This window comes from Dunckerocampus dactyliophorus, chromosome 20, assembly GCF_027744805.1.
Source record: "Dunckerocampus dactyliophorus isolate RoL2022-P2 chromosome 20, RoL_Ddac_1.1, whole genome shotgun sequence".
NCBI classification, from domain to species: Eukaryota; Metazoa; Chordata; class Actinopteri; order Syngnathiformes; family Syngnathidae; genus Dunckerocampus; species Dunckerocampus dactyliophorus.
This window is the reverse complement of record NC_072838.1, coordinates 10982661-10995826: the sequence shown is the minus strand read 5'-3', so window position 1 is coordinate 10995826 and position 13166 is coordinate 10982661. Positions and strand designations below refer to the sequence as shown.

General features: G+C 41.3%; 2 protein-coding genes across 3 annotated transcripts in view; both read right to left on the bottom strand.

Annotated features, from left to right (window-relative positions):
* Positions 1 to 1054: 1054 nt before the first annotated feature.
* LOC129172785 (C-type lectin BpLec-like) lies at positions 1055 to 1596 on the bottom strand. Its single transcript, XM_054762834.1, has one exon. It carries the CDS (start codon positions 1594 to 1596, stop codon positions 1090 to 1092), a length of 507 nt encoding a protein of 168 aa, XP_054618809.1. The 3' UTR covers positions 1055 to 1089.
* Positions 1597 to 1739: 143 nt separating this feature from the next.
* The window catches only part of rapgef5a (Rap guanine nucleotide exchange factor (GEF) 5a), a 47820-nt gene continuing 36393 nt past the window's right edge, over positions 1740 to 13166 (bottom strand). For both annotated transcript variants that reach the window (XM_054762823.1, XM_054762824.1), the window contains 15 exons: positions 10634 to 10712; positions 10378 to 10522; positions 9044 to 9135; positions 8927 to 8957; positions 8760 to 8838; positions 8509 to 8658; positions 8309 to 8406; positions 7333 to 7455; positions 6429 to 6607; positions 6255 to 6345; positions 6117 to 6167; positions 5937 to 6024; positions 5801 to 5865; positions 5588 to 5642; positions 1740 to 3840 (listed from right to left, as the gene is read on the bottom strand). In XM_054762823.1, coding sequence (XP_054618798.1) covers positions 3722 to 3840; positions 5588 to 5642; positions 5801 to 5865; positions 5937 to 6024; positions 6117 to 6167; positions 6255 to 6345; positions 6429 to 6607; positions 7333 to 7455; positions 8309 to 8406; positions 8509 to 8658; positions 8760 to 8838; positions 8927 to 8957; positions 9044 to 9135; positions 10378 to 10522; positions 10634 to 10712 — 1445 coding nt within the window. In that variant the 3' untranslated portion in view covers positions 1740 to 3721. The remainder of the gene's footprint in view (positions 3841 to 5587; positions 5643 to 5800; positions 5866 to 5936; positions 6025 to 6116; positions 6168 to 6254; positions 6346 to 6428; positions 6608 to 7332; positions 7456 to 8308; positions 8407 to 8508; positions 8659 to 8759; positions 8839 to 8926; positions 8958 to 9043; positions 9136 to 10377; positions 10523 to 10633; positions 10713 to 13166) is intronic.

Sequence of the window (13166 nt, the reverse complement as noted above, 5' to 3'; positions counted from 1 at the left end):
ACATAGGTAAGTAGACTGACTGTAAACGTAGGGGGGTGGTCTCCATTTACAACTTTTTGTTTTGTGCATAAATAATTTAACACCCGTTGTAGTCCAGCTTTTTTATTTTATAATGTATATATTTACAGTTAAACGTCTGTTTTATGATAACAACATAAGGATTTTCTGTATGAAAAGAGGTTGCCCGTCAACAAAACAACCCCTCCTTCTCGCTCGGTTGGTGTAGTCTGAAGTTTCGCGCGAAACGCGGTTGTGGGCGTGGCCATAGCAATAGCTAGTATGCGTACCAAACTGTACAAAAGGAGTCATATCCTTGAGTATTTAAATACAGTACATATATACATTATGTACCAGGAAAAACAGAAAAAAACAATGGTGGGTGCGGGGGTTGTGGAGAAAGATAAGTAACAACTAAGTTACTGGTATTGAACTTTCTTATTATGTTTATCCTAAACTCTGTCCTGTTAATGTTATTCCAGTAGCAAAGATCTTTTTTTACATACATTTATTGTTGAATTATTTTAGATTTTATTCTAGATTTAGATCATGTTACGTCATTCAAGTGTTGGTATATGGTAGTACACTAATGGCAATGGTTTTGTTCATTTCAAACAGGGTAAAAAAATTACATTCAAGTACATAGCATGTGTGCACGTGCACAATTCAACATGTCCGATAAGCAGTAAGAAGAAGCAGAGCTTATTTAGTCCTACTCATTCTCTTTGTCTCATCAGTTACCATAGTGTGTCAATGCACTTCCTGTCTTTAATTTGTTCACATATTTCCTTCTTCTAATAGGGGGGAAAAAGTGCAGTCGTGGTTCAAACTATAGTGTAGTTCATTTGATCAGTGCTGTGTTGATAATATGTATTCCCATGCAGTGGGTCTTGATTAATTTAAACATACTGTAGTTTCAGAATTAAAGTTTCATATTCATTGCAGCGATTGCATTGAAGTAGGTTGTCATTTAGTAAAAAAAAATTGTGTTAGTTAAGAGCAACGCAACTGCAAAAAGGATGAGGATGCACAGATACACGGTGCATACAGACCCATTTATTTTGGAGGTCAGCTTCTTGTAAAGAGATCAATTTAAAGACACGCCACAAGAGATGCGCAAACAAAAGCAAAGTTGTTATTAGTACAGTGACCGTCGTTCCATTTGCGACCATTACGATAGTTGGTGGCAACACAGTGCTCATAACCATTGTAGTTGTCTGGTTGGTTGGGAGACCACAAGCCAAAGTTGACCCGTGACCCATCAGACCACATCCACCTCCCCTCCTTATGGACGTCACTCAGTCCAATCCATGTGTCTTTCTCTGCAGGGTCAAAGTTCCTGATAAGAACTTTGACAAAGTTATCCTCCTCCAGACTGTGGATGGACACCAGGTGGGCCTTCTGGGACATGCAGTGCAGCTCTGCATCCGCCCATTTCATCCCTGTGCTAACGTACTTGTAGCAGCGGCCGTTGAAGCTGAACCAGAAGAGAGGACAGTCTCCACGTTGCAGCTTCACCTCCGGGCCAGCTGAAGGAGGCTCAGCTCCAAGAGCTGACCTAAACAAGATGAGGGCGAGGAGCATAGCGTGCGTCTTCATGGCCGCTTTCTGGTTTGACCAAAATGTAGGCAGCAGCAGTTTAAAAGATATGCACCTGCTTTGCTGGCATCATGTCATTGGTCAAAGACACCACACCCCACATGTGCACACATTCACACCACATCTGCTGATTTCACATAAAAGCTATAATTTATTCATTTCAGTTCAAATGTTCCACATAGTAAAACAGCTCTATAGAAAAGACATTGAGTGGACATGAACATATTGCTTAGTGGTTTACTTTTTTCTTCCTCCCCGCCCCCTTTGCAACAAATAAATAAGAACAGTACATAGGCATATATTTACACATATTACATAAGTACAAAGCCTTCAACATGCTCTCTTGCATTGTCCTTTTTTGTATCATGCAAACAGGAGAACTTCCACAGTCATGACTCTTAAAAACACTAAATAAATCCTCAAATGTCTCCAGGAGATAAGCATCACCTGATCACCTGTAAATTTGTTCCTCAAGACTACCTGGCAACACCTCTCCCATGAAGTCATTTTCCACATTGTCGAACCTCATTTGACCACTCCATGAAGTCAATAGGATACTAGAAGAACAAAACTAATAGCACAACTGGAGTGTGTGTGGTTTATCAAGCCTCACAGTCTGGACAAACACAACAGCACAGCATCGGAAAGTTGTTTGTTAATGTTTCCCGTATAATGCTGCATGGTTTATATACAGTTGTGAATAACCGTAACAGTGTTGGCAACACGGCTTCGTCCTCCTTCACAGCATCCCGTGTGAAGTCACGTCGCTTCTGGCAACTATTATTTGGCACTAACATCGTTTCTAAGGGACATTTCCCACATGAAAGATTGCATAACGGCAGCCCTCCCATGCGTTTTAATCTTTTTTTAGGTACAGAATCACAGTCTGATGCGATCCAATGCAAGAGTCGTATCCGAAAACGTAATATTAACATATACTTTTCAATCAGAGAGGTATTCATTGTAGTATACTGCAAAACAAAATGATAAAATATGCACTATAGATTTCAAAATGTGCGTAATTATCTTTGTAATGGCAGTAAATGTTTCAATACTGTTCTTGTATTGGATCTCATTAGATATTCCCAACAATGTTTGCAAAAATGTCTGCTTTTTAAATGTTTCTGCTGATGAGACTGAAATTGAACCAATCTCACAAGGATGTGCTAAGGTTTAAATGTAACTGTCTGCACCTCCAAGATGACAAATAAAAGGGGGGGGAAATGTCATGAATTAGGCTGTTTTCATAGCGACCCAAAGCACACACCTTCAAATCAGCTCTAAGAATTGGGAAATGACTCAGACTTGCTTTTTTTCAGCTGCTTGTGGAAAGAAATGACCAACACAACGAGAGAATAACCTTGGAGTGCATTTGTGCTGCAGAACCGATGTAGAGGTCCATACATGGTAAATCTACACTTAATTGTCACAATCTAGTCACACAAACGCATCCTAATTAGTGCATGATGAACAACCAGCATTGTCAGTCTCTTAATTCTTTCAGTATGCTATTCAAAGTGGCACTGCCTGTGTTCATAGTAGTGACAAAAAGCATACAGTAAAAGCAGAGGTATGTGTCAAGAACACCTCAACACTGTTTTGTCTTTCGTGTTACATCATCGACCACACAAGTAATGACAAAAAATAAACATGGTTTACTTAGCAGCTGTGACGTGGAGAATCAGGCCGGCTTGTTTTGAGTACACATGTAGTAAAATATAACGACGACATCATGATGTAGCACATCAAAATCTTCAATAGGCTTTTTTTTTTTTCTTTTTCTTGTGACTGAAATGATGAGGCCATCGCAAATAAAAGGAACATTCCACCTGCTTGACAGGCTCATAAATAACCAAAAAGCTAATCACAAAAAGCAAAGCAAAGACATATTTTGTCCAATAGATACTGTACAACATCAGTACACCCTTCTCTAGTCAGTCTGTGCGTCCTTTAGAGGCGAGCGCTGTGTCTACATGTCCGCCCACCCCCCCAAAAAATATGGCACCTTGTGCTAGACTTGGCACCCCCGCTGCTTGTTCGTTGGCGTCCTCACGTGTCGCAGACAATAATCAGTGCTTGTGTTTACCGCAGCAGTGGCCAGCTCCTGGATGGGCGTCGTGCGTCGTTAGGCCCGAGGCTCCAGCTTGTGGGACAGCTCAAAGAGCGTCTGCTGATTGTCGATGATGTGCAGGTAGTGAACGCTCGCCCTCAACTCTGCGCTGTCGACCCCGATGACCTCGTTGCCTGCGACGCAGACACACGGACACGTATTTGAACTGGGACGTGACAAGCAGACCTAAAAAAACTACTTTTGCCCCAAAGCGGTACAGAATGGACACAAATGAAGATGATTAGTTTGTTATTGAGGTTTTTTGTAACAGTACAAACAGAGCTGGCCCGAAGGGAGATTTTATATGGCACCGCCCCCCCCCAGCGATTTACATACGCTTACACAAGAAATCGAATACCATTGTTTTTACCATTTCCTTTAATTTAGAAGATAACATCATGTCACCCAATTGCTTAATAAATTACAAATAAACAAAAAATATATAAATAAGGGAAAATAAAAAAACTGTAAATAAGTCAATACATAATAATAATAGTAATAAATAATAAATACAACAATCAACATGAATCACAGTTTGCACACAATAACTGGAATACATCAGCTACATTTACACTACGGAATATAGATTTGTAGATGTATTTATTAAAAAAAAAACAGGGACCGTGCCTATTGATCAACATTTTTATGGAAATATGCAAGATTATAGCCAATGGATATTTTTCATCTTGGGTGTACAACTGACAAAACCAGATATTTCGGGAAACAAAGCGCTTGAATGCTGAAGTGTTCAGGTGTTTAAGTACTTGAGCGCTAAGTGCTACAATCCTACGTGCAATATTATCCAAATCTGCTGGTGTTATTACGTTTTGACATTTCGTGCACACAAATGTTAGGTACTTTACTGAGCACTGTAGCTTTCTACAGTAGTTGCAGTCAGATTTACTGAGATGCAATACAACAAACACGACAGTAGAGGGCAGTACATTGCTCTTAATGAACTCACAACCATCAATTCATGCATTGAGACGCACCCTTTCATCACTTAAATGTTTTCAGTACACCAAGACAATTTTATGTGTCACACTTTGTGGGAACGGTTCAAGAAAAGCCCTTTTTTGTTCCTATTGCATCATGAATAAAGGAATTTACCACCCATGAAACAGAAATCCTTGTGGAAGATCTAAAGCTCTCTTAATTTCCCCCATTTTTCCGGAACATTTCTCGTATTTTATAATGCAAATGTTGACAGGTACGCTGTAGGCCAGGGGTGTCCATTACGTTGACGGTCAATCCTGTGTTTGTCCCATATCATAAACATCACTCTGTAGATGTCATATGACATCAGTCAGCTGACATTAAGCTCCCCTCCCGATTTGAAGGGCCAAATGTTAAGTGGTGAACAGACGACTCGATTAGGAGCACATGGACATGCAACTTGCATCTTATTATTCACATTACGGGTAAACAAACTCAATGGTAAGATGCCTCCATCTATAACAAAAGTCATCCGTTCACTTGTATCTGCTAGTTATGTAGAAAAAAAGTCGATTGTCATGACTGAAAACCTTTTGAATGCATTGTCTTTTGCTTAATTTTCATTTCCTGTATAGCTGTAATAATGAACATGACCGCTACGTGGCTATTTTGACTGACTGATCTCGACTCAGGTTATGCACAGAACTACTGAGAAATGATGTGTAACTATCTTTGTCATATTGAATGAAATAAATGAATATTTTGAAGACTTGAAGACTAAACTTAGTATTTAGAACAGTGGTTTCAAAGTTGGATGATATGTTTTCCTGTTTTATAGTAAGACGTAGATCATTTTGACCTGTGACTTGCACGCTGATAAAGTGTGTGCACCCCCGATTTACACGTACAATGTACATAAATACGACATATGTGATGAAGACTCACCAGGGTGGTCGCTCTGGCAGTGTCGAATCATTCGAACTGTGTCTGCGATCATATGCTGCCGGGTTCAGTGGAAGATGTTAGTGTGAAATGAAATAATCAGATATAGTTTGCATGCAATTAAGTTTTTAAACAGCAAAATTCATGTTTATGATGTTTTACACCGTGAAATGCTACTTGGAAGCCAAAAGTTATAGAAATACTGACTGTACTTACCAACTTCTCAAAGTTGACCAGGTTATCATGGAAGGTCTTGTTGCCCTCGTGGATAAAGGTGATATCTTGAGGAGCAGATTAAAAAGTCAATTCAAGGTTCGCCGAGTGTGGATAAACGCGTCTAAAGAGACATCACCTTTCAGGAGAAGAGGCATGAAAGGGATCTTTGGAGGCTTCATTCTCTTGAAAGCTTCTCTGTAGGCTTTGTGGTTCAGCGATGGATCCTGAGACAATCAAAAGCAAGAAAAGAACAATAAATACGAAAAGACTTGAGAAAATCCCAAGCATCCAGAAATAATCGACGTCTAATCCTCACCGTGATCAGCTCCAACTCTGAGAAAAGCTTCTTAAACTTGCCGGGACATTTCTTCAACAAAAAGGTGTTTGTGTTTAAGTTGGATTGAAAATAGCAAAGACAAAAAAAAAGGGCATCAGCACAAATACACACACTCACCTCCCAGGTTTGGTTGAGCCGGCTGACTGCCGCTGTGTTGAGACCCATGATGATGGCAAATGCAGAGTTCAAATTCCTTTGAGCTTTGCAGCTTGCGGCACATAAAAACATGGAGTTTAACGATGTTCCTTGCTCATTGACGTGTATGTATGGTGTGTGTGTGTGTGTTCTTACTGCGCTGCGATCTTGATGAACTTCTTGAGCAGCTGCACTCTCTTGTTGAGCGACACGCACATGAGAACCTCGGACATGACCCACTGCTGGACCTCGTTGCAGCGCTGCAGCAAGACTGAGAGCGCTGCTGTGTGGCCGCTGCCGGGAACGCGGCTGAGGGTGTAGTACACCAGCTCTTGCTGCAAGGACATCAGCGTGGTCGGTACAACGCAACGTGGACAAAGACATCTACTTGTCTAGTTTCCCACCCTTTACTTGCTACACGTTTGTTTTGATTTTATTGCAATGAATTCACAAAAACTGCACAACAACAACCCCCAAAATAGAGACAACAAGAGCATAAAATAAAAACACGGTGAAACAATGCAATAAAAACAAATGGTGGTGGGGGAGGAGTAGTTATAAAAACTCTACATGTCTCATAATTGATCCTACAAAACGGTGGGTGGTTTCCTCATTGTGGGGGCAAAAGTGTTGGCATGCTGCACAATTACTGTGTTGAGCCAAATAGAAGACGGCCCTTTAAATAAAAAAATAATAATACCAGCAAAATAATAAGAGGCAGACTGCAACAAAAGGATATTATATTTCTGAGCTGATTCATTCACCTCCATTATTCTAAAATTAGCATAAATATTTTTTGGAGTAGGTCTCCATGTCCTTACAGGTCACTTGTGTGTGTGTGTGTGTGTGTGAGTGACAGGAAGAAAAGCTCGGTCTCGCCTGGTGCACCTTGAAGCAGGAGGATAATCCAGGCTTCAGAGACTGAACTGGAAAACGAGAAAATGTGTGCCTGGAGAGCAGCGAAGCATGCGAGCGTATTCAAGGGTCAAAATGCATGCCGAGTATAGAAAATGCGTACATGTTGGCAGGTCTGTGTGTGTGTCCGAGTGTGTGCTCATACCTCATGGATGGATTTGAAGAGGCTCCAGTCTAGGTGCGTGAGAGCTGCTGCCACGTCCCACGTGTTGATTCCCAAAAGGCGCACAGGCCTCCTGCTGAGCTCAGCGCTGTCTGTTAAAGGAGGCTGCAAACAGGAAAGGAAGTCAGTATGGAAAAAGATATTCATGGACTTAAAACGCTGCAAAAGCAATAATTTTGGTATTGGGGGGGACAAAAACCCCGCTTTGCAGAGTTGTATTGACATTGAAACAAGTACTGGTCTGTAAAATGAAAGTGAAAACTGAACTGAAAAATAAAATACATTAAAAAAACACCTGAATATTTTTTGTATTTTGGGGTTTTCAAGGCCATTTTTTTTACATTGTCATTATTTTGTTTAAAAGTGTCACAGGTGTTCAGTTTCAACTTTCTGGTTTTCAGCTTCAGTTAAGTTTTTTTGTAGTTTCAACTTATTGGCAGTGTTTTGACGTGAAGGTGACGAGATAGAGGCTTAGGGGCGCGTCCAAGGTTTGAGGAGCAGAGAGAGTACCGCGGCTTCTGTTGGCTACCGCCATCATTGTTATCCCTGTGGCCACGAGTGTACACTGACAGAACAGGATGCAAGTTCACCTGGATCTCCTAAACCGACAGTAAGTGCTGTTCTCCCTCCTCTCCTCCAAACCTGGAGTCGTAGAAACTGAAAATGAAGCTGAAAACCAGAAAGTTGAACCTGAAAACATGGTGTTTTTTATGTCTTTGTAACATTTTACAATGGCAACACTCAATGCAACTTTTGCTACAATGCCAAGTGTTGTTTATGTTGGCTTTCTGGCTCCATAGTGGGTCAAACCATTTACTAGAGCTTTGCAACCTGCAGAATGCTTGGCAAAATTGTGATTTGACTTGCAACCACATGTTTAGCCTCCATCTGTGATTGGGAGATGGACAGGCCCGAAAGAATGATTAGAAAGGGTAACCTGAAGAATTCTTTTCCATACCAACATCTCAGTGAGGTCCCTGCGACAGGCTACCAGCTTGCCCTGTGGGGTCAGAGACTCTGAATACACACAGTCGCTGGGCTGCAGCATCCTCCGCTCTGAGGCACAAACAGAAGATAGTCAATGTAAACAACCAGATCCAGGAATAACATGCTCATGATTTCATTCTGGTGTACGTTCGGTACTGGTACTGTGTTTACCTCCAGTGTGAGACACCACAGCAAGCACCGTGTCCTCATCTGACTTGTCCATCTTCAGTCCAACAATTCTTAGCAGCTCATGAGCCTCCAGCGAGGGATGCGTGTGGACACTCAGGTAGGAGTCGGTGCTCACGTACACGCAGCAAATAACTAGAAGATGCATGGAGGATGGCAAAGAGATGTGAGCTACATATACCGCAATTTTGTGCAAATGCACAGAAAAATACAGACAATGGCGCTGTCATTATCACCTTCTCTCGTCTCAGATTGCGGACTTCGGAGATGCAAACAGTTCTCCTTCAGACTCAACTGCGGGTGCATTTGCTTGCTCTGTGAGAAAGAACACAACAATCCCATAGTTCACACCTCAACGGAGTGACAGCTGGCAAAATCGCACATACAGCATTATTTCTGATACCTTTTGGTTTGGAGGACAGTCATCCACTGTGCTGCGATATTGAAACACACAGCAGTGAGGATTGGCACACGTTTGCAAACTCTCACATTAAACACAAGCAAACACAAATGCACTTACTGTCTGCGACGCAGAAGCTTCTGGAACTCTTTGAGGTCTTTCTCCAGCGTAGGGAACTCGTACAGATCCTCTAACACACACCTGTAAAGAGTCTGACAGCGCAAGGTGATACTGTAAGACAACCATGAATATAAGACAACCCCATCATGTTTTCAATTGGTAGTAGATTGCAATACAAAAAATATATATTTCTTAGCTGCTCAGCAGTTCATTGATCACCATCATCTTAAAATGGGCATTTTAACTGCTCCTCTGTCTTATCTGCATTTCTCCAGGTCATTGAAGAAGAGGTCTGAGGTCTTTGTATTTTAGTTCAATTATCCATTTTTATGCTTGACAATGCTTAATTTAGCCTAAAAATACATATAATTTGCTTAAATATGCTTTTTTTTTTTTTTTTTTTTTTTACTATTAATAGGCCACGAAACAGCAATGATTTATCAATTAATATATTTTGAAAAACTGTTAGAGTGAAGCCGCAAAATTCAACACCTGAAGCGGTGAGGGATGAATGTGTCTTATGAACTACATGAGGGGGCCAATATTTGAGTAACACCCCTCAGTGGATGCATGAATGCGCTCTTATTGTGACATGAACGGAACAATTAAAACTATCATTCGTTTATGAAATTGATCTGTTACAAAAACAAGCTTTGTGCTGACAACACACAACATGTGAACTAACAAGACCATACAGTGTGGCTCTAACTATATTACTTTGCAGCTCCATTGCTATGCAGGGTAATTATGTAAATGAGGCAGGTTTCATTACACATACCCTGATGTTATTCTATGTGCGTTGTTAGCGGGAATAGCGTCGTTCAATTGTGTGTGTCTCAAGTGGCAAAATCTCAAGAGGCAGAAAGACGCACGCACACGTACACACACCTGCTTGTCATTGTCATTGACCCACCGTAGCCCCCTATCCCGTGTCTGGTCTCATTCCTCTGTTACTAAGCAACTATCGCCTTGGTTGCACACTCCATACGAGATTATACCCATGCCAACCCTCGCATGTTGGTTTCCATAGCAACCCGACGATGAAGCCATCAGGCTACACAGGGACACAGACAGTGTGTGCCCTGGTGTGATTATTGCATTCATGCATGCGTTTGTCAGATTCTCTACTATATTTAAAAGGTATAAACTGTAAGCACATTTTTAAAACATCTGGTTTAAAACACTTTTGGAGGACCTTTGGGATTGAATTCTCTTGTCTTTCCTGCTTGAGGAAAGACGAGCCCGTTTTAGAAGACAGGTGGAGATAAATGAAGTTGGCACACATGAGAAGAGACCCTAGGTGATATGCAGGATGAGCCTTGTTGGCGACGTACCTTCATGAAGCCCCGAACATGCTCTTCTTCTTTGAGAAAGTCCTTGTAGAGTCGGCTCCAGTGGGAGACCAGCTGCAGGACCTTGCGCTTCCTGAAGAGGGTGTCCTTGCCCTCCTCCTGGCCCCTGCTGCGTGCGCTGCTATAAGTGAGAGCAGTCAAGGAGACAGCATAATAGAGACAGGAGAATGCCTGTGTTGCCTCAAAGGATATGTGTGTGTGTGTGTGTGTGTGCATGTGTGTGTGTCATTAAGGATATTGTCCCAGCAGAGCTTGACAGAGGTCGTGGGTGGACATGAACACCAGGTAGGTCAACAGGAAGTCGTCCAGCAGCACTTCTGAAGCAGAAAAAAACACCTCATTAGCCACATACTGTGAATACTCTCTTTGGACAATTATTATTTGAAATGGTCGTCACACGTCATCATTAATTCGTTCCATCATTATCGGACATCGCTAGTTATAGGTGCTTGTGCAAATAGATCGAAGAAGTGTCATATCTTACAGCATTCAACTTTTTCCTCATATGTTTGTTTACAGTTTGTACCAATTCCTCCATTGTATTGCGGGCTAATTAACAAAAAAAAAAAGTTGCCAGCTGAACCTGACTTTGAACACACCTGATCTAATACAATACAGGTAACATTTTGATTGACACTGACAGTTTGCTACTAATCCCTCAAGGGAAAATGTCTTACACTCTGTTTTTATTTATGGTAACAGATCCTACGGGCAAGCAGGCAAAGGAGAAATGTCAAGAGTGAGGAGATGAAAGCCCCATCGCATTTAAGGAGCTAATTACCTTGGCTTTCGAGTTTTACTCATAGGCCTCCAAGTCGTGTTATACAAGTCAAACAAAGGCTTGGCTTGAGAACATGTGTTTGGACCTGAAGGAGTTAAGCATTGCCACTTAATGGTTCATTGCAAAGATATTTTGTGCTTGAAAGAAATCCTGAAGGATTCAAAGCAAGTTGTTGGATGTTTTAGAACAGAAACTAAAAATAAAAACAAATCATCTGGCAGATGTGCCTGAAACAGTCAAGGTATGTGTTTTCTCTGACACTCTCCGTGTCGGCTCATGGCTCAGCCTTGAGAGAAATAGTTAACGAGCCATCGTAGGTCGTGGTGCGCTGGGGGTGACTGTGCGTCACAATTTTTGCCTGGGAAACTGTATGACCCAAATATTGTTCTGTCAGGCAGGCACAGAGCAAAGAAATCAATAATAAACGAGAGAGCAGAGGCCAGGACATTAAGAATTGATTAACCTCTCTTTATATATAAATACAGTATACCGAAAATACTGGGAAAGCTACACCTATAGGGGGTAAAAATACAATACGGTGGAACCCGCTTATCTTGATGCCCCTCGGACTGGCTCACTGACATCGATTTAGCCGAAATCGAAACCGAAACTAACCATTGCTTGCACATTTACTTATGACTTTGACCAGAGAGATAAGGAGAATGGATAATGATGAAGGATATTTGAACCTATGGCAGTTTGCTGACATTTTCTTCCATTTGTGCATAGGTTTATCTTGAATCTCGTTTTCATGCGATATTGCAGTGACTGGAGCGTTGTGTATGATTAGGGTGCAGTGGCATTTGACTGCTAGTTCAGAGCCAGTCCAAGAGAGAAGAACGGCTGGTTCCACCGTAGAACACTGTATGCGGTTACAGTCGTCCCTCGCTACTTTGGGCTTAAAATTTTCCGGCTTCACCTCCATCATTGTTTTCCAAAAACGTTTTTTGTGTTTGTTTTGTGCTTGAATACGGCCTATAATTAGTAAAAAAAAAATATGCATATTGAAACAAATGTTACGTATTGTGTGCCTAAATTAAGCATTTCAAGCATATAAATGGCTACATGAACTAAAATACAAATATAAGGCATTCAAAAATCCCATTCGGAGACAATGATATGTAGTATTCTACACTGGTCACTGGGTGTCAGTATTGTTACTGTAATTATGCAGTGAGACACACAATCACCAGACTTGATGGTCAGAACAACAGGCATCACAATAATAATCCCCCACATAATCCCTAATAAAAACACGGACCACTGTTGCGGCCATTACCCACGCACAGCTGATACTCAACTCTGAACCCCGACGTCACTTCCTGTCCGTCCATCACTCAACTCCCCTTCGGGAACACTTTTACAGCAACACACACAAGTAGTCTCATTTATGTCTTAAATGGCTTATTGACTCTTATGTCTACTATATTGGGTAACATGAGTGTAAAGGTGACGAGAGGGGTGTTAGTTCATGTCTAGAGGGCTCTAATAATGTTAAAAACTGTATTTAGAAGGTAATAAACAGATTGTCTTTGCCCTAACTACGAAAATATTCCATTTACAAAAAAGAATCCTACTTCTCGGAAATTTATTTATCATAGTCGGGTCTGGAACCAATGAATCACTCCAAACGAGATTATTGTATACCTGTATACGTCTTAATAGCTTTGTCAAATACTTTTTGTTAGTCATGACTGTGTGAATGAGAGGCATTGTTACATTTTATTTCACTTTTTTTAAATGTTCTTCTCTTGCTCCCCCATCCTAAACAATCTGCATCCACTACAATATTTCATTTTCTCCTTCTGGGCAGTTTGTCTACTATTCTCCTGCTACACTTGCCCTCACTACACTCTCTCTGCGATGATAAATATCCATTTTCTTCCACAACATATGCCCTCCACATTTGCCTGCTGGCACACACACAAAGTCAAACACATGCACTCATCGACACAACAACACCCACCCACACAAACGGCACCCTGATGAA